The sequence below is a fragment of the Hyla sarda genome, chromosome 1, assembly GCF_029499605.1.
Source record: "Hyla sarda isolate aHylSar1 chromosome 1, aHylSar1.hap1, whole genome shotgun sequence".
Classification (NCBI taxonomy): Eukaryota; Metazoa; Chordata; class Amphibia; order Anura; family Hylidae; genus Hyla; species Hyla sarda.
The window spans coordinates 321247610-321270297 of NC_079189.1; the positions used below are offsets into that span (position 1 = coordinate 321247610).

The window sequence follows — 22688 nt, forward strand, 5'->3', positions numbered from 1 at the left end:
AGTATATCTTACATATTTATAAAGCTCTTGAATAACACATAACATGTAAACCAGCAAGGTCATATACAACTTGCCCTGTGCATGTATTTCAACTCTCATTATAAGCTAAAGGTTGTATAGCGAAGTGACAAAGAAGCTGTAGAAAACTTACGTGGATCAGCCCTTCCCTTCTCAAATCCAGAGATGGCAGGTGTTTTACATACACATAGAAGCAAGTGGAAAAATCTGCCCCAGGCTTTTTATTATATAATCATATAAAAGCTTTTGCATGTCACTTCACTTCCTGCAGCCGCGGGCAAGGAAGTGGCCCGTAACTGCAGCTCAGCAGCAGACACCACGTAACAAATACAAACACACAGGAATTAAACTGAACGTCAACCTGCCTGCCAATAAATGGCTTTACAATAATCTAATATACTATTACTGTGAAGCAAAGGAGTTCCAACAAGCTAATATATTTACCAAGGACATAATTATAAATGATACCTAGATAACAATGCTGCCAAAGTGATTGCCAGCTATCTCATATCCCAGCATGATTCCTAATGTGCCACCTAAGCCAAACACACTGTCAATCAACCATGCCACTCAAGAGGGTGTTTTTTTTGTTTGTTTTTTTAAAGGAATGTGTCAGCTAATTAGGTATTTTATTCAGAGGTAAAATACATTTTTCTAATTTTTTTTAAATCTATTTTTGGATTTATTTTTTTAATCACTTTTCTGGAAATAGGACATATCAGCAGAGGGAGCTACATGCTGCAAAATTGGCCTTGTCCCTCTCCATGATGGTGACCTTACACCTTCATTTCTCTTGTGTTTGTGTGCAAAGGGAGGGTGACAATTTTTTCAGCACCACTGTGCAGTGCCATTTTGTTAGACCTTCTAATTCAAAAGAAACAACAGGAAAACCAGGCACTGCCAAATCCACTTCGCCCTATACACCAACTCCAAATTTCCAACACAAAACGGAATCCCGGCTATTCAGATAGCTGTGACAACACTAAGCTCCGCCCGTGCCCCGAGCAGGGCCATAGCTGAAGATTAATTAAATGGGAACTCATTAAAATTTGTTTTGCTTTCGCACTCCTTATGGTAAAGAAAAAATCTTTCTAATATACTTGGTTTAAAAAGAAATAAATTAAGTTTTCTAGGTTTTATTTCTGTTTAAAAAAGCTGCCACTAGTTGTCTCCCTACTTGTCCAGAGCACATTTCCTGCCAATCTCATGCACAGACTTTGGACTCCTGCTGGCCTGGCAGAAGTCCAAACACAAGAAATGCAGCCTGGGGTGCTGAGGGGGGGGGGGGGGGGGGGGGGTGTCCAGCCTTATCTAATCATAGCTCCTCTCACACTTAACTGCCATATTCAGTTGGTTGCAGAGTAAGGGAGGAAGTTCCCCCCTGTATGGCTTTAGATGATGTCACACCTGCTGGGTAACGCCCCTTTCCAGTCTGTGAATCTGAACCTTCCCAGTCTGTGAATCTGAAAACACAGAGCAATATCAGGGCACAAAACTAAAAAATTATAAAAATAAAGGCCGGGGTGGTTTATCATGATGAGGGCTGTAAACTGGGAGGATTATAACATTTATCAAGTTAATGAGAGGTTCTCTTTAACGGACAAGATTACCGGAGATCACGGCCACGGAACGGAACAAGGTAAGTACCGTTGTCATCAGTATCACCTGCTGACAGATTAGTGCAGGTGACACTGGTAACAGATTTCCTTTAAAGTGTGAGCTACAGCTCCTGGATGGAAGTTCGTCATTGTGGTGACTCTAAAAAGGCAGTTAGCCAGTCTCCCCTGGTAAAGGAGCTTAATAGCCATCATACATTCAACTGGCAAGTGTTAATTTATTTTTTTTATGCAAAACTGAAACCCACACTTAACCCAATAAACTGTGTTATAGTGTGGGTGTAACTTCTCCCGATCCGTGGTCTGGTTCTGTAGATAGACCCGTTATTAGCAGGCATTGCTAATATGTTCATCGCCAGAATTGTGCAATGGAAGCGGGACCCAGTATACCTATCATCCCCGCCTCCATGCCGGGTCCCACCTTCAATGCGGAAAGCCCCCAATGTGACAGGGGGAGGAGAATGTGACAGGGGGAGGAGAATGTGACAGGGGGAGGAGAATGTGACAGGGGGAGGAGAATGTGACAAGGGGGAAGAGAACGTGACAAGGGGGTGTGACAAGGGGGAGGAGGATGTGACAAGGGGGAGGGGCATGTGACAAGGGGGAGGGGACAAGGGGAGGGGCATGTGACAAGGGGGAGGGGACAAGGGGGAGGGGCATGTGACAAGGGGGAGGGGACAAGGGGGAGGGGCATGTGACAAGGGGGAGGGGACAAGGGGGAGGGGCATGTGACAAGGGGGAGGGGAGCGTGACAGGTTGGAGGGGAGCGTGACAGGTTGGAGGGGAGCGTGACAGGTTGGAGGGGAGCGTGACAGGTTGGAGGGGAGCGTGACAGGTTGGAGGGGAGCGTGACAGGTTGGAGGGGAGCGTGACAGGTTGGAGGGGAGCGTGACAGGTTGGAGGGGAGCGTGACAGGTTGGAGGGGAGCGTGACAGGTTGGAGGGGAGCGTGACAGGTTGGAGGGGAGCGTGACAGGTTGGAGGGGAGCGTGACAGGTTGGAGGGGAGCGTGACAGGTTGGAGGGGAGCGTGACAGGTTGGAGGGGAGCGTGACAGGTTGGAGGGGAGCGTGACAGGTTGGAGGGGAGCGTGACAGGTTGGAGGGGAGCGTGACAGGTTGGAGGGGAGCGTGACAGGTTGGAGGGGAGCGTGACAGGTTGGAGGGGAGCGTGACAGGTTGGAGGGGAGCGTGACAGGTTGGAGGGGAGCGTGACAGGTTGGAGGGGAGCGTGACAGGTTGGAGGAGAATGTGACAGGGGAGGGGAATGTGACAAGGGGGAGATGTGAAATAGGCGGTGGGCAGAAAATGGGTAGGTAGATGTGAAATGTAAGCGATTGGACATGAAATGGGGGGGGATTTCACCATTTTTTTTTTTTTATTATATCGCATCGCAACTCGCAATATTTAGACCCAAAATCGCAATCGCACATTTTCCCCATATCGTGCAGCCCTAATATATATCTCAATGGGGGAGATTTATCAAAACCTGTCCAGAGGAAAGGTTGCCGAGTTGCCCATAGCAACCAATCAGATCGCTTATTTAATTTTTCAGAGGCCTTTTCAAAAACGAAAGAAGCGATCCGATTGATTGCTATGGGCAATTCAGCAACTTTTTCTCTGGACAGGTTTTCCCCCAACGTGTATATGTATGTGTGTATGTTCCAGCATCAATTCCAAATGGCTAAAGATATTAACATGAAACTTTGTACACGTTACTAATATGTCAAACCAAAAAATAGCATAGGTATGTGTGTGTATAATATATATATATATTTATTAAGGATCGACCAATATCGATTTTTTAGGGCCGATACCGATAATCTGTCACATTTCAGGCCAATAGCCGATAACTAATACCGATATTCCGGTATAAGTTATCGGCTATTTCAACCCCCCCGGCGGGGCAGAAGCCATTGCAGTTCAATGATTTAAAGCGGGCGCTTTAAATCAATGAACTACAGCGGCTTTTGCGGTGCCAGAGACCGCCGCTGCCCGCTTCATTCCCCCTGCCTGTCCTGGGGTCCTGAGTCTAACCACCTCAGTTGCCCCATCGCCTCCCCCCCCCTCATCCTCTGCCCACATACCGCTGCCTCCCCCCCCCCCAGCCCTGGTGTTATTATTACCTGTTCCCGGGATCCACGATCCTTCTGGCTCGGTCGGCGTCCTGCGCTGTCACTGTGCGCACTGACGGTGATGTCGCGTTGGGGACGTCCCTCGTCAATTGGCAGCGTAGCGCACAGCAACAGCGCAGGAGCCAGAAGAATCACGGACCCCGTAAACAGGTAATTATAACACCGGGGATGGGGGGAGGAGATGGGGCGGCGGCATGTGGCCAGAGGATGGGTGGAGGGCAATGGGGCAGCGGCGGTGATGGTCGTCTCTGGCCGGGGATGTATATTATATATATATCCCGCTGCTGGGGATAGGGGATAAGATGCTAGGGGCGGAGTACCCCTTTAAGGACTCAGACCATTTTTCACCGTAAGGACACAGCCAATTCTTTATTTTTTTGTCTAAGGAAATTTAAACAAAAATCATAATTTAGCAATTTCGTTTTCGTGCTGTACTCTTTAGGTAAAAATTACATGTTTTCTTCATTCTCTGGGTCAATACAATTAAAATCATACCCATGGTTACATACATTTCTATTACTGTACTGCTTTTAAAAGATCTCAAACAATTTTTTTTTACAAAATCAGTATGTTTAACCCCTTAAGGACCGGGGTTTTTTCCGTTTTTGCATTTTCGTTTTTTGCTCCTTGCCTTTAAAAAATCATAACTCTTTCAATTTTGCACCTAAAAATCCATATGATGGCTTATTTTTTGCGCCACCAATTCTACTTTGTAATGACGTCAGTCATTTTGCCCAAAAATCTACGGTGAAACAGAAAAAAAAAATCATTGTGCGACAAAATAAAAAAAATAAAAACGCTGTTTTGTAACTTTTGGGGGCTTCCGTTTCTACGTAGTAAATTTTTCGGTAAAAATGACACTTTCTCTTTATTCTGTAGGTCCATACGGTTAAAATGATACCCTACTTATATAGGTTTGATTTTGTCGTACTTCTGGAAAAAATCATAACTACATGCAGGAAAATTTATACGTTTAAAATTGTCATCTTCTGACCCCTATAACTTTTTTATTTTTCCGTGTATGGGGCGGTATGAGGGCTCATTTTTTACGCCGTGATCTGGAGTTTTTAACGGTACCATTTTTGCATTGTTGGACTTATTGATTCATTTTTTCATGATATAAAAAGTGACCAAAAATGCACTATTTTGGACTTTGGAATTTTTTTGCGCGCACGCCATTGACCGAGCGGTTTAATTAATTATATATTTTTATAATTCGGACATTTCCGCACGCGGTGATACCATATATGTTTATTTTTATTTACACTGTGCTTTTTTTTTTTATTGGAAAAGGGGGGTGATTCAAACTTTTAATAGGGGAGGAGTTAAATGATCTTTATTCACTTTTTTTTTTACTTTTTTTTTTGCAGTGTTATAGGTCCCATAGGGACCTATAACACTGCACACACTGATCATCATTGATCACTGGTTTCTCATAAGAAACCAGTGATCAACGATTCTGCCGCATGACTGCTCAGACGTGGATCTCAGGCACTGAACAGTCATTCGGCGATCGGACAGCGAGGAGGCAGGCTATCCCGAACAGCCCGACTAAGCTAGCCGGCAACTTTCACTTTCGCTTTTAGCCGCACGGCTCAGCTATGAGCGCGCGGCTAAAGGGTTAATAGCGCGCGGCGCCACGATCGGCGCTGCGCGCTATTAGAGGCGGGTCCCGGCTTCACTATGACGCCGGGCCCGCCGTGATATGATGCGGGGTTACTGTGTAACCCCACGTTATATGAGGAGAGCAGGACCAAGGACGTACCGGTACGTCCTTGGTCCTTAAGGGGTTAAAATTGCCCTATTTTGACCATCTCTAACTTTATTTTTCCATATTCAGGGATGTGTGAGAGCTCATTTTTTGCGCCATGATCTGTAGTTTGTTTTGGTACCATGTTTGCATATATGTGACTTTTTGATCACTTTTTATTTAAAAAAAAATATATTTTTTACGCTTACGCTGTTCGCCGTGGGGGATCATTAACACTTTTTTTATAGTTCGGACATTTACACACATAACGATACCAAATATGTTTATGATTTATCTTTTTTTTTTATGCTTTTATGTATTAATATGGGGAAAAGGGGGATTTAAAACTTTATTGGGGAGGGGCTTTTTCACTTTTTTTTTAAACTTTTTTTTTGTCCTCATAGGGACTATTTATAGCAATCATTAGATTGCTAAAACTGGTCAGTGCTATGCATAGCACTGATCATTATTATCAGCAATCTTCTGCCCTGGTCTGCTGGAAGGCAGATCAGTGCAGAAGACCCCGGGAGACGGACGGAGGTAGGTGAAGGGACCTCCGTCCGTCATTTTGGCTGATCTGATCCCCGCCGTGGGCGATCAGATCAGCCATTATAAGTGCCGCACTGCCACAGATGCTGTGATAACGGCACCTGAGGGGTTAATGTCTGACTGCTGACAGCTGCTGGGACCCGCCGGGAATGAAGCGAGCGCGATCGTGTGACAGCCGCGCCGTAAATGTATGGCGCTGTGTGCTAAGTGATCATGTCCTTAAGGGGATATATATATATATATATATATATATATATATATATACATATATATATATACACACACACACACACACACACACATATATTGTGTAACACACAAGCCAGACTGGAGCTAGTAAAGCTGTCAATAACCAATTGATTACGTGTTTGTTGCCAGAAGAGGAGGGTGGCCTCGATTTCTGAAATCACCCAATGGGGCGCTTTACGGGTGTCAGGTGTCATTTTTTCCTCCAGAGGTAGGAATGATTAAAAAAGCAGATGCTGAACCAGCAGAAGTGTGAGGGCCCCCAATAAACAAGATCCTGGGTGGTCTGCTAATTTAATTAAATATACCATATCACTCTTTTATGATGAAGGAATGGCGAACGAATGACATTTACAACCAGGCTGGAGAAAATCAGATGCCAAGAAGACTTCTGGCCTCCATCAACGCTTCTATGTTCAGTAACTTGGGAAATTATAACATTTACTTTGTACTTCCCTCCACACCACAATATAGTTTAGATTATAACAAACACACAAAAAAATGTAAGCACAGTACAGACATACCATATGATAGTGAGCATGTTTCAAGTTGACTTCTCTATAAGTGTAAGCCCTTCTATACCACAACTGCAGTGACAATAAGAAATACATAGTGCCTGATACCTGCTAAAGCTGGTAATGCTTTGTTCCATTCCCACGGCTGGTCATACTCATCAGCAGGCCGGTCATCATCTTGAGGCAACTTGCTTTCTCGCACTTGCAGCCCAACAAGGCTTTCGGAATCGGACTCCACTCCATTACACTCTGGTTCATAAGGTGTGTCATACAATTGAATGTTTTTCTGGGGCTGCTTTTGACTTTCCTGTTTCTGAATATCTGTGCAAAGAAAAAGAAAACATCCTGTTAGTTATTTAATAAAATGATATAACAGAATATCTTGATCTGTGTCTCTTGAAGGTTAGCAAGGCTTTTAATGTAGAGTGTTTAGTGATAAAGAGCATTGCAGAAAAAGCTGTAAATTCCAGTCATTGCTGGTGATTTACTAATACAGTGTAATTCTACAGGCCCTTTGGCATGGCCCAATGAGATCAGCATGCGTTTTCCTAAAATTACACAAAGCTTGATCAATCATGTGGCTGAGCCAAACAATCTCCGTATAGTTTGTGTGGCCCATTAAATTTACCGCTGTAAGCCACATGGCACCTGATTACACAGGGCCATACGGTCGCACAAAATAAGCCAATAGTTAATTGGTCGCTATCCCCTTTAAATTAGGCGATCACTGGAATGCTTATACGTCTGATAATCACCCCATGTATAAGCCCTTAGACTGCAAATACTAAACTGCAACAGTTTTATAAATGTGCCACCTTAATTTAAGTGGCTTGTGCTGTTTGATAAATCTAGGGTATCTGTAGACTGTTTTGCTCTAGTGTGCTCTGTTTAGTCTGGGCCAACTATTAGTTGACTTACACTAGACAAAGTAGGGAGCCAAAAATCATGCCCCCTTTCTGGGCAAGCTGCACCGTCTTGTCAAATCAAACATATTTTCAGCTGAATGTAATTTTTAGATCAAATGATATGTTATGAACAATAAGGAATATATGAACTGAGCTCACAACACAGAGAGGTTGCCCCCAATACACACAATGAAGAGTTATCTTACTAGAAGGAATAATAATGGAGGCTGCCCCAGCAATTTACACTTAGTCTATTTCAGAATGGAAAACTGCAATGAAAACAGAGTAGCCTGAATATATGTTTACTTGATGCAGAAGTCACTTATAGCAACTGTGTAGCAAATAAGTATTCATCTACTGGACCATTAGCATATATATGTGTAGTAGGGTAATAGCAACTGACTGATAGGCGTCCTGCGCTAGAAAAACCAGGAAGGCGGGAGACCTTTGTAGTGGAGCACTCTCTCTGCATCTTAAATTGCTCCTGCTCTTTAAAAACAGCTTTTTGGACAAGACAAGAAGGGTTTAAAGAGCTTAAATCACTTGATGCTGAAGGCTGTCTATAAGGATTATAAATCCCTGCTCCTTTCATGGCAAGTGTAAAAAAATGAAAAGCTTTATCAACACTATGCTCCACAAAAGACAATTGAAGGTTTTCTATGAGCATTTAGAGGGTCAATGAAAGATTGCTAAGCGCCTGCAGCTTACAGAGTCAAGATGGGTCTGAAAGTGTCCCTGCTGTGTTTTTTAATGGATCTAGGCAGCCATTAACTGCAAAGTCTTAAATTAACACCTTGCCCGTGCAGAATGGATGTAAAGAACAGCCATGGAGCGAGCACACATAGGTTTTAATTTGCTGGGACCCTTGCATTTATCTCATGTAATAGGCAGAGCATGGCATTCAAATCAGCCAGGCCATGTGCTTTAAGCTTTTCCTATTTGTAAAGGCACTATTTTCTACATGCTCTCCTTGCCCCCTGTACCGGCTTTATTTTCTTAAAGGATTGTCTTTACTGACAGACGGGGAGTTCAATAAAGCTTATACAAATTCCTGGCTCTGAGCCAAGGCTAGCCAGATAAGAACAATTAAATAAGCATCCGCTCTAATTCTGGCTTACTTTCTCCGATTCCTGATCACAGACGCAGTCACTAGGCCAACACATTAACACGCCTGTTCACATATCTGAATTAAAAAGTAAAAGTGACGCTGTCAATGAGTGACAAAATCATTTTAAAAGCAAGAATGTATCTACATATAGAAATAAAAAAAGTTAACTAGAAGAAAAAAAAACTGTTTTAAAAAGGGACCTTTTTTTGGGGGATATGCAATCACTTTATGATCAATGATCGTGCATATCCACAAATGCTGCATGGGTTGATCATAGGCCCTCAGTATAGTTTACTTTGATGGAGACAATGCATGTCAGGCAGACATTGGTGAGAAAAAAAAGGCCTTTCTTAAGGGGACTCTATTATTAGGGGGACAGACAGGGAGATCTGTCACAAAGACCGGGAGCGTCGAACAGTGTGTTGTCTTCCTGGTGCTCGAGTTCGGCACATCGCGGATCGCGATGACAGGTTGATGGGTGGGGCTGGAGAAGACCCAGCAGTCATGGTACACATTGGCACCAATGACAAAGTAAGAGGTAGGTTGAGTGTCCTTAATGATTTCAGAGACTTAGGCTGCAAGTTTAAGGCAAGGTAGTATTTTCTGAAATATTACCTGTACCACGAGCCACACCAGAGAGGCAGCGGGAGATCAGGGAGGTAAACAAGTGGCTCAGAAGCTGGTGTAGGAAGGAGGGGTTTGGGTTCATGGAGAACTGTGCGAACTTCGCTGTCGTATACCGGCTCTACTGTAGGGATGGGCTGCACCTCAATGGGGAGGGTGCAGCTGTGCTTGGGGAGAAGATGGCTAGAAGGGTGGAGGAGTGTTTAAACTAGGGACTGGCGGGAGGGAACCTACAACGTAGAGGGGGAAGATAGTGTAGATAGAGAGGGGGGACTTCGTAATATACCTCAGGGTGTAGCAGAGGTAGGGGTTAGAATAGTTAATAGAGATAGGCTTCATAGCAAGAAAAATCATACACCATTGCATTGCATGATGACTAATGCCAGAAGTCTGCCCAATAAAACAGAGGAACTGAAGTTGATAATGTCTGAAGAAAATTATGACATAGCGGGTATAACAGAGACTTGGTTGGACGATAGCTGTGACTGGGCGGTCAACATACAGAGATATAGTCTATTCAGGAAGGATCAGAAAAACGGAAAGGGGGAGGAGTTTGTCTTTATGTGAAATCGAGTCTGAATGCCGCACTGCGGGAAGATATATGGGAGGGAAACGATAATGTGGAGTCATTATGGGTAGAAATATATGGAGATAAAAATAAAAAAATTCTGGTAGGGGTTTGTTATAAGCCACCAAACATAATGGAAGAGGCAGAAGATCAATTACTGAGGCAAATAAACAAGGCAGCAAATCAAAATGATCTGATAATAATGGGGGACTTTAACTATCCTGATATAAACTGGGAGACTGAGACATGTGAATCTCATAAAGGAAACAGGTTTCTGACTATAGCTAAAGACAATTATCTGTCCCAAATGGTACAGGGCACGATCAGAGGGGGCGCCCTACTAGACTTAACATTAACCAACAGACCTGACAGAGTAACTAATGTGCAGGTAGAAGGACACCTAGGAAATAGCGATCATAATATAATACATATATTATTTTATATATATACATTATAGCTTGTTCTTCAATAAGGGAATCTCTCGAGGGGCCACAAAAACAATAAACTTTAGGAAGGCAAAGTTCGATCAACTCAGAGAAGCCCTTAACAATATACAATGTGATAATGTCCTCAAAAATATGAATACTGACACTATATGGGAGACTTTTAGAAATATCTTAAATTCTCACTGTAAGATGTATATACCCTATGGGAATAAAAGGGTCAGAAATAACAGAACACCAATATGGATGAATAAAAATGTTAAAGGGGGCAATAAATGACAATAATTAAGCATTTAAACTACTAAAAAACAGGATGGCAGTGAGGAAGCATTAAAAAGCTATAGAGAAAAAAGTTAAAATAAGTAAAATACAGATAAAGGCCGCAAAAATAGAGACAGAAAGACTCATTGCCAAAGAGAGTAAAACTAACCCCAAAATGTTCATTAACTATATAAATAGCAAAAAGGTCAAAAATGAAAGTGCGGGCCCTTTAAAAAATGATGAGGAAGAAATTATAGACGGGGGATAAGGAAAAAGCAAATATACTAAACAAATTCTTCTCCACTGTATTCACAGAGGAAAATGAAATGCCAGGTGAAATACAGCGAGATAAGGTAAACTCCCCAGTACAGGTGACCTGTCTAATCCAGGAAGAAGTACAGTGCCGCCTACAAAAAATAAAAATAGACAAATCACCAGATGGCATTCGCCCCGAGTTCTAAAGGAATTAAGTAATGTAATAGACAGACCTCTAATTTTAATATTCAGGGATGGCAAATGTGGTGCCAATATTTAAAAAGGAGACAAAAGGTGACCCTGGGAATTACAGACCTGTTAGTTTAACCTCTGTTGTATTTAAATTGTTTGGGGGTTTTCTAAGAGATGCTATTTTGGAATATATTGATAAAAATAAATGTATGACTCTACTTCAGAATGGCTTTATGAGGGATCGGTCCTGTCAGACTAACCTGATTAGCTTTTATGAAGAGGTGAGCTCCAGACTGGACCAGGGGCAAATTGCTGGATGTCATATATCTGAATTTTTCCAAAGCATTTGATACGGTGCCACATAAAAGGTTGGTGCATAAAATGAGAGGGATTGGGCTGGGGGAGAATGTGTGCAATTGGGTAAGTAACTGGCTCAGTGATCGGAAACAGAGGGTGGTTATTAATGGTACTTATTCTGTTTGGGTGACTGTAACTAGTGGGGTACCACAGGGGTCTGTCTTGGGTCCTGTTCTATTTAATATATTCATTAATGACCTTGTAGAGGGGTTGAATAATAAAGTAGCAATCTTTGCAGATGACACTAAACTCTGTAAAGCGGTAAACACTATAGAGGACAGTGCACTGTTACAAATGGGTCTGGATAGGTTGTAGGTTTGGGCTGAGAAGTGGCAGATGAGGTTTAACACTGATAAATGTAAGGTTATGCACATGGGGAGGAAAAATCCGTGACGGTGTTATATATTAAATGGGAGAACACTTGGGACTTAGGGGTCTTAGTTAATAGTAAACTTAGCTGTAGTGATCAGTGTGGGGCAGCTGCTGCAAAGGCAAATAAAATCATGAGGTGCAACAATAGGGGAATAGATGCCCACGACAAGGAAATAATTCTACCGCTGTACAAATCACTAGTCAGACCACACATAGAATACTGTGTACAGTACTGGGCACCAGTGTACAAGATAGATGTAGTGGAGCTGGAGAGGGTTGAAAGACGGGCAACCAGAGTAATACGGGGAATGGGAGGACTACAGTACCCAGAAAGATTATCAGAATTGGGGTTAGTTTAGAAAAAAAGAAGACTTATGGGAGACCTAATAACTATGTATAAATATATCAGAGGACAGTACAAAGATCTCTCCCACAATCTATTTATACCCAGGACTGTATCTATAACAAGGGGGCATCCTCTACGTTTAGAGGAAAGAAGGTTTCACAGTGAGACTGTGGAATTCTCTCCCTGAGGAGGTGGTCATGGTGAACTCTGTAAAAGAGTTCAAAAGGGGTCTGGATGCATTTTTGTAGAACAACAACATTGATGGTTATGTATACTAGATATTTAGGGACAGCATGTTGATCCAGAGATTTATTTTGACATATTTGGAGTTGGGAAGGAATTTTTACCTCTAGTATGAGGATTTTTTGCCTTCCTCTGGATCAACTCAGTAGGGACTCATTAGGGATATAGGTTGAACTAGATGGACTCTGGTCTTTTTTTCAACCTTATGAACAATCTTACTATGTTAGTGATTATGCCAGTAAGTGCTACCGCAATGAAGTGACCCCCCCCCCCCATATCTACATAACCAAATATTTGGGTTAAGTAAAAGATTAGTAAAAACTTTACAGGAGGAGGATTAGATACATTCTTTTTGCTTTATTTGGTTAAAAAAAATCATTAAGCTTAAATGGAAAAGGAGCTGGAAAACACTCATGATTTAGTTGCCATCATTAAAATATTTTAATGATGTCATGGCTCTAAAGTCATTAAGTTAAGGGAGAATGGCGGCACAGAACTGTGACTTTCAATTTCCTGTCACTGATCCACAGTTTAATAAACAGGGATGCGATGTTGAATAAACTGACATTTATATTTCTTCATCCTACTTCTCTTGGTACAGTTATTTACGATAAGTTTTTTGTCGGGTTTGATCATGAATTCTCTTTGTAATTTTTGGCAGGTACATTTATCTTGGAGTTGGAAAAAAAAAACACACAATGTTCAATGTCTAGTGCTGCATGGGCTTCAGAACAATCTATGCAGCAGTATTACAAAGTAAGAGAAAATTTAATTTTATCCACTAAGGTCATTAACAGCATCTAAAATAATGTGTTTTATACATTAGCCTAGGAATAATAGAACATACAAGCAGCCAAATGGGACTTGGTGTCAACTGTATAAAAAAAATTTAAAAAGCGTGCGGAAATAAAGGCAAAGAACATAAAGTATTCATCTAATAAAATCCATCTCTAACGTCACACACACAACTGTACACAGAAAGACTAAACAGAGGGACTTTGACAAAATAAGCCAGTCTCCGGTGCAAATAAAAGAAGTTGGCCCCATGGCTAACTATACGTGTAGGGAAGGGCATGGTGAAGGTCTATTGGCAACCAGGGGACATCAATGTAAGTTGTTATTTTGCACATTTTTGATACTTGGTTATTTTTTTATATTTACAAAGGGCTTTGTATTGCAGTATACCAGAATATCTGGGGTTAGGCCATGTTTAGTCGGTTCAGGTAAGCTACATTAGATGGGTATGTTAAAATGACGGGAGTTGAAAGGAGACAAAAAAAATACTGCAGGTCTGTTTTTTTCCTCACCACTCAATTTCTGAAAAACAGAGGACACCAGTCCCTTGTGCTAGCGACCATCCAGGTCTGTTGTATGTTGCTAGAACAGACTCTGCAGCGGAGCTCCATTGTAGATGTGATATAGGCCTTATCCATTGCATGATATACTGTATGGCACAAAATAGCATGCATTGAAGTATATATATTTTTTCTACTTAAGTGTATAAAATACATACATTAAATTGCAGTGTGAAGCCACCCTTATTTTATCCAAGTTCCTCTGTTGGTTCTTTCTGTATACAGGATTTTAACTGTGTGTAAAACTTGAATAAAAGATTTATTAGATGAATACTGGATGTGTGAGGTCTTCTATCCTAACAGCCTCTTTTTCTACATCACTTGTACCTGAGTCATTTTGACATATAATATTGCAACTATGAGTATTATACTAGTAGAGATAGCATGTATCGCACCTGCATTAGCTGTGTCTACACTCACTAAAAACACAAAATAAAAATCTACTTGTCTGTAATCTCTATGAACATCCTGCCTCTGGACTGCTAGATATGCTCCACCTCGGTTTTCTATAGCAGTGTTCATACATAGCCAGAAAATTCCATGTGGATGACAGCTATTTTGTTGCATAAAGGCTGGGCATTTTTTTTTTTAGCACACACAGTACCATTTGCATTATTGAAAAATAATAACACAAAATCGTAAAAAGTTTTGTTAAAAATAGACAAAATATATATAAAAAAAATGCTACAAAACAAACACTACAGCCTTTAAAGGAATTTCATCAATACATCAAGAGAGTGTATTAGAAGATTTTAAATTGTACTGAAAGCCAAGACTGTTGGTTTAGAGCTCCCTGTGAGACACCTCTAGGGATATTGCTAAACACTTTTATGGGAAGTAAAAGAAAAACCTTTATAAATACGGTCACATTGGCATCACTTGCTGCTCCTGACACATAAAAGACTGAATCTAGCAGATGGCATCAAAGGGTAAACGTTGAAGTCTTTGCTCTGAATCCACAAGGAGAAAGGATCCAGACTTCCTGGAGCCCTGAGCTTAGCCTGAATTGCTTTAGGTAATGAAGAGGGGAAAAGACTGAACACTTTGGGCTCTCAATGAATCTTTATGTGTTTAGCATATCCTGAGTTCTTCCTGTAACTTTGACAAGTGGCTTGGAGGGCAGCTGATATGCCCCACCATTGTCTTATCTTGTTTTCACTTTAATGCAAATTTGGAGTTGAGAAGTCTCGCCTCTTAGGTGTGGCTCATGAACTATCCCTTACACTACATCACTGTAATATTTTCCCATCATTGCTATGACATTAGACATGGATAGATAATCCTGTCCATCCCCAGCCAATCTGAAATGCATGGGAATGTGGGCCAGGTAACACCACTCCGTACACTGGGCATGTGTGAGATTACACAATACTGTTCATGATGGCAGGACAAAGACTAAAGGAGCTCATACACATTAGACATGTGTCAGCCAAACTCACAAGGATTTCAACATGACCATGTGACCATCTAATATGCTTGGGGGCCTCCTGACCGATCATGTTGGGGACATATCAATTGGCCGCCTTTCTTACTCTCTGGGAGAGAAGCCTGAAGCTGACCATTCATGTATGGAGGGAATTGGGCCAATGATACGTCTGACAGCTATTACATGTGGAAGGATAGATTAATGGAGTTTTTTAAGGTGGAACTCTCACTTTATACTTTACTGGATTTGCTTTATTATTTTAAAAAACTTATCACAAGGAATTCCAGTGAACTTGGCATCGGACCATCCAAAAAGTCCGATAAGGGAAATATCCATAAAAGAAAATTCCCTGATTTTGAAACTACTTGGCAGCAGGAAAAAATATGTTAACATTTTCTTTTCCACTATACATTTGAGGATTCAAGTTATTTTAATGTATTATAAGGTTATTGTACATACTATACTATGTTGTTGGAAGTTCTGCAGATGATATTTGGACCTTGCAGGTCTGCTACACCCTTAAAGTTCACATGGTCTGTATCAGGAGGTTAGGTAGGGAGACAACCTGTAGTTAATTTTTCCCTTGTATGCAAGGAGTCATAAAATCAGAGCTGCTGTTCCCAAGACTAGACTGGAGCTCTACATGGCTGCTTTATGAATCACTAGTGTTTAGACTGCAGATAAATCACCTTCTGTATACGTACAACCTGTCAGTTGTGCTTTTGTCATCGGCCAAGCTGTATATACATAAGATCCGATAACTGGATTAGTGACAGAGTGGTATTAGAATATGAATGATACCACATGACTTCTTCATATCCGCACTTACTGCATATCAGTTGTCATCAGCTCAATTTCTTGTTCCCTGTTGGCATGTATGATTCTAGGCTGGACCATACCTGTGGGCAGAATTCTAACTTTGTTGGCTTGGCATATTCTGACATCTGGATTCAATAAAAGTCTAGGTTTTGTTTTAATGCTCTTCTACTTGAACACTGATACCAGACAGATGAGTCCCAGGCTAAAGTGTTTGCTGCAGTGCTGGCCAAAAAGCTGTGTTTTGCTGTAAGCACTTACAGTCTAAGGCAGGCAAGCTCATTAGACTTTTATTGGTTCCTTGTGCTGCTGCCCAAGGACAAAAACTGCAGTTCACACGGGATGCTATCCACACAGATGGATGCAACAGTAGCCAAAAACCAGACTGTACATGTAAATCAGGCTGCGGGTGAATGAGGCAGGGATCCCAATTATGATGATCCAACCATCTGCCTCTGCTTTTGTAAAAGCCAATGAAGAAAAATAGCAGCTGAAGTATAACTCTGAAATGGAACAGACGAAAAGTGACTGCCACAAACTGCACCGTGCCTGAAGCATATGGGTGGAGGGAGATAAGCGGAGCTATCCATCACTGGTGCCTGGCTGCAACAATGGGACAAAGCTGAACGTAAACAAACTGCAACTGTATTGTCCTGGTGATAACATCATGCATTTCTAGGAGAAATGGACCACGCAAAAACGTAACAGCTATTTGTGCAAGGTGAACTGAGGAAGCCTGGCACAGATACATCACAGGTGACACCGTTCACCATGCCTGGCTGGAAAAGGTAGAAATCTGCTTACCTAAAATAAGAGGGGAACCACTTAGTTTACTCAAAGGCTTAAATGGGCACTGTCATCAACATTATTTTTTGATATGTTGTAGTACATATATACTACAACATATCTCTAATATATTTTAATTATTATTTTTTTATTAACATGTTCTAATTTATGTTTGAAAACAGGCCACTAGGGGTCTCCCTCCTAGTAGCCGGCTGCAGGCTGGCGTGACGTCACGCCTGAAAAAGGACTGATGCGGCCGGGCATCGGTCCTTTTTCATTCAGCCTGCGCTCGCTCCCTGCCTGCCTGTCAATCAGACAGGTGGGAGCGAGCGCATTGGCTCCCTGGCCTGATACGCCGGCCCCGCCTTCCGCACATGGAGCCGCCGCTGCTGGACTCTGCAGTACGTATATGAGAGTGGGGATCATGGTTTTAACAACGGGGGGTGGGGGGAGGCAACATAGTAGTCTGCCAGCATTTATTGTTTTCAACATGGGGTGCCTCCAGCTGTTTTACCACTGCAACTCCCAGCATGCCCCGACAGACAATAGTTGTCAGGGCAAGCTGGGGGTTGTAGTGGTGAAACAGCTGGAGGCACCCTGTATAGATTAAGTAAGGGCGGAAGTCCCCCCCAGCAGGCATCAGTGACATGGTGCCTGCTGGGGAAGTCTACCTGGTAGTGAGCACACTACCAGGCAGACAAAAAGGTATTTTTAATATAGTAAAAAAAATTATTAAAAGCAGGGAGGGGGTTAGGGATAGATGGGCAATAGGCAGGGACAGAAAAAAAAAAAAAAAAAAAAAGATGGTGGGAGCTACCCTTTAAATGAGTTTTCCTTATTTATACATACATACATGTATGCATAGGTTCTACCTTACTGAAATTTATTTTATAGAATTATTTCAGTAAAACTACAAGAGGCTTATAGTCTGTTTTTATCCACGCAGTTTGCAATGGCAATTGAACAGGACAATTCTGCAATATCTTGCACTGTGGCTACAAAATGTACGTTTTTTGCTGAAAAGAATGACCTGCTAAAGATTAAACCATTGAAGAGGTTGCAGTGCTTGGATGAGCAATTTTACAATGTATATGATGTGCTTTGAATAAGTGGTCTGTAAAACAGATACTTTTGAAGATGTGTTCCATTTTTAAATATGCATCAAAGGCCCGACTCACCAAGAGTATTATGAAACTGATATGACTATACACACTTGGTTTGTGAGATATCAAAGAAATGTCAGAGATAAGTGCAGCCATTCTAAACAGGAGGAAAGGGTGGCCATGTTATGAGTCGTATGCGATGACATTCTACTACTGGTAAGAAACATGTTGTGGGCTGGTTACTGTGTAGTCCAAGCTTGAGTGGATGGTGGATACAAAATGACTAGGAAGCACATCAGTCATCATTTGTGCTTGCAGATACCCAGTAAACACCGGTGCTGCACTTTACATGGGACATAATGCAGTTGGAAAAGTTTGTGAGAACCTGCCCTCAAGTGTTGACACTTCAAGGGTGACCTAGTGTGATAAGATCAGTCACTGAACTCCAGGCAAGGAAAAAAATGGTTAAAAAGTCCACAAAATCCCATTATATGGAAACGATAACCAGTTTAATTATGTACTTAAAGTTTAGACTCTATTTTGGCCAGCCTAAGACATAATATGGCACCAATAAACTTCTATGGGACTCTGGAGTAATTCTGCATTCCTTTCCTTTTTACTTGGAAGCATAGGTTTTTGTCCCATCAGATTCCGTATGAAATTGACAGAAGACAACTGTGACATGTTCTTATTGGCGATATTCACAACTAGAAGCAATATGGTACACTATATGGCAGCACAGGTACAAGCGACTGCGTGTGCTTCTGTGTGTACATGGTTCTGCTTAATACATGAGGCCTAAATGTATATTGTCAGGAATTGTATCTAGATATAAATGTACTTCTAATAGAAAATTTTATGGGATGACAGTAGGTAGGATCTGACCCATGCTAGTCTTGAGTTCAGTACACTATGCTAGAAATTGTATACCATAATATAGATATTGCACTAAACTATCATTAGAAAGCTCTAATTCAGAATGTATGGAAATAAACAGCAAGAGTTAAGATGCTTGGTGAACACACAGATCTTGGCTTATCAACAATAATGTATGCATGAGAAGACGACCAGGGCTAGACAAATGCTATTGGAACACCACCAGCAGAGTGCACATCAATTTCACACAGGGAGTGAAGAGCCAGAAGAAGCAGCCATTAGCTTTCATATTTTATAAGAACAACATGGATCACAATAGTTTTCATACAATGACGTGATGCTGGGTGACAGTAGCAACAATATCTTCAGGACAACTCACTGGTAAATGAGGGAGCAGCAGTTGTCAGATCAAGGAGGGTGTCAAAAAGACAAAACCATGCTGTTTGCACTCCTTCTTTACTTCTAAAGGGTGGATGGCATCAGATAGAATACCACAGGCTAAACCTGGCACCTTGCACAACTTCCACAACAGGCTTTGGGCTTGAATTCATTTCGTCAGGTGAGCTTGATTTCACAGCCACGAGCCGTGTTTGAAGTGTGCCCAGCAGAATACACAGGCTCAAAGTGCCGTCTTCTGACTATAGATTATCAGTCATGTTGTGCTGTGTGCTCAAACTCCAGCTGGTTTAAGGTAGAAGCCGATTCTGTATGCAGACAACTACAAGGATCTCCGCTTACAAAGTTTTAACAAGGGGAGCTGGAGGTCATAGGAATAAAACAAGTCTATAGAAAAACTAGAATAGATGCAAGGCTAGTGTATTTTATGTATGTGCTCTTTGTAGAGAAAAGCATATTTAACACTTTGTCCTAACTGACTACCATGGAGAATACACAACTGGTAATATTACTGACATACTGGTTGTTTACATTGGCATCATGGATAATGCAAAAAAGACATTTACAGAACCAGTAAGTTCTGATAGGACGGGCACTTGACAGGCTGATGGAAATAACTGGCTGTTTCCATTAGCCTTATACATACTGAATGGAGTGTAAGAGAACATGTCTCTGACCACTGCTCCAAACTGTTTCCCAATTACCGGGCAATAAGGAAAAATGGGAGGAGTCAGAACCACACAATGTCCATGGCAGAAAATCACCTTTATGGTAGGGTCACACGTATCGCATCCTCAGTGTTTTTCATGGTGTAGACGTGCAGACGCTAGTCAGTAGAGTGAGCTTTAGTGACTGGCGTCAGCGCTTCTGCAGTGTGAAATACGCTGTGGGCGCACTACATGTGACTCTATCCATAAACAACAATCTTATGGTTGACAGCTACTTGCTATTTAGCTTGGATGACTTATCTATACTTCACTTGGGTACAGGTATGGTCAAGGACTGCAGCTTTGTTGGGATAACTTCCCTTATAGCATGGCCAAACCTTAGTAATGGGATAGGGGTGAGTCTGGAATTCACATTTACTGGACTGCACGCTTTGGTTTGACGATCCTCCAATAGAACACAATAAGCATTGAAATATTAATGAAAATTTGCACATTAAAGAGGTTTTCCATTCAATAAAATATATTGATTTTAATTTAAACTTAGCAAAATAAAGTGTTTGCACTAATGTACCTCTTACATGTCATTTCACATCATCTCATACACCAACCTCAACAACAGCCAAAAGTAATGTACTTTAGAGAGTATATGAAGGCTAAAAACAGCCAGTGCACATGCTACAACTATACAACCTAGTGCACCTACAACAAGCCATTCACCTTCTCTTCTGAGATGACAAGTCATAGACCACATGAAGAATGGGGCTTGGCAATTGCTTGGTCTACCTCTAGATACCATAGTGTGGGAAGGTGTTTGGAAATGAAGAGTAGCATATGTATGCTGCAATAGGTTTGAGAATAAGACTGATGGTTGGAGAAAGTGGTCCAAGGGAATGATGAATATATATTTTGGACTGGTACCAAAATTCCAAATCTTAAGTTTTCCTGACCACCACAGGAAGCAATGGGAATAAAAATGTTTTAAAACATGAGAGCGTGCAAAGCATTATAATCCAAATTTTATGGTTTTAAAAAACGAAGGCTAGGTTCAGACTACGGAATCTCCGGGCAGAAATTTCCGCCCGGAGATTCTGAGTGCGGCCAGCGCTGACTGAATCAGCCGGCGCTAGGACCGCGGGGACACTGCAGTGTCTAATAGACTGCAATGTGTTCTGCGAGTATTTCCGCCTGAAGAAAGAGCAACCCCATTCTTCAGGCGGAAATTTCCAAGCGGATTTTCCGTTCACAAATTCCGAAGTGTGAATTTGTGAACTGAAATCCATTCACTACACTATACATTTTAGCAAGCAGAATTTTCGCCTGCAATTTCAAAGAGGAATTGCAGGCGGAAATTCCGTAGTCTGAACCTAGCCTAATAGATCACTTGCAGTTCTGTAATAGTACCAAATACAATGATACATGTGCTAGTTATTTAGTGATGCTAATTCTATTACCTCTCACAAGAGTATAATACGGCCACGTGTCTGCTTCTGTAGTATGGACCAAGCCTAGAAACCTAGGATCCATGATCCTTTTAGTTGAGGTCTTTGGACTCATGACTGGGCCAAAACTTGCATCTGTGCTATGAACACAAAGATGTATGTTTATGTGAAACCAGCCTTAAAGGGGTACTCCACCCCTAGACATCTTATCCTCTATCCAAAGGATAGGGGATAAGATGTCTGATTGCGTGGGTCCCGCTGCTGGGGACCCCCACAATATAGCATGCGGCACCCACCTGTTTCTGCTCTGGAAGTGCTGGAGGGTCTGGGTCCCGAACACGGAAAAAGATCGTGACGTCACGACTCCACACCCGTGTGACGTCACGCCCCGCCCCGCCGTCTCAATGCAAGTTTATGGGAGGGGGTGTGACGTGTCAGGATATTCAAAAAGAAAAGAACTTCCTGTAGAGCATACAACAGCTGATAAGTACAGGAAGGATTAAGATTTTTTTATAGAAGAAATTTACATATCTGTTTAATTTTCTGGCACCTGTTGAATAAAAAAAAAATGTTTTCCAGGGGAGTACCCCTTTAAGGAAATCGTTCATATAATGTAGAAACTGTTGTTGTTGGGGTTGTTTTACAATGTAAAAGATCTCTTTCTGATAAGATATTCTTCATAGGTATGGAAACAAATGGGTTAAACCAGCAAGGAAAGCCTTTACTCTACATAGAGAACTGGGTGTTACATGGGTGAATGGGTAATGAGCCTGTCACATCAATCTGCTTTCACCACATCGCTCCTGATATTTAATGGAACACTTTGTGGTTTACCAAGTTATAACCAGATCAAATATTGTCCACTGTGACAACAGGGGGAGATTTATCAAACAATTTTGGATTGGTTTTTCCCATCTAAATTTGTTGCACAGAAAGTCGCAGTCTAAATATGTGCGACTTTTCTGTGACTTTTGCTTTAGAGGATTTTTAGAACATGATGCATTCTAGTCTATTTTAGACGGAAAAATGCATTGGTGCTGAATTTATCAAAAGTGACTTTTCAGCAACAAAGAATGCCGAAATGTCAGACCATGCTGGAGCAGGTATAAATACAGACTAAAGTATAGATCACGAAGTCCGTGCACAGAATTTATCAAGAGTCGTGTGCCTTTTGATAAATTAGGCGCACAATAGACCAGCCTAACCCTCTGTAGTTTGGTCTATATAGACGCGGGACATAGCCAGCTTTGATAAATCTCCCTCAATGACTCAAAAGTGCTCTGCATGACAGCCATGAGAAGGCACGCGTAAGGAGAGTAGAGC

The 22688-nt window shown here is 41.7% G+C and overlaps 1 protein-coding gene across 1 annotated transcript in view; it reads right to left on the minus strand.

Moving 5' to 3' along the window:
- The window catches only part of SHB (SH2 domain containing adaptor protein B), a 179548-nt gene that overhangs the window by 69562 nt on the left and 87298 nt on the right, over positions 1-22688 (minus strand). Inside the window, exon 3 of the mRNA XM_056519164.1 lies at positions 6935-7147. Within this exon, the coding sequence (XP_056375139.1) occupies positions 6935-7147 (213 nt within the window). The remainder of the gene's footprint in view (positions 1-6934; positions 7148-22688) is intronic.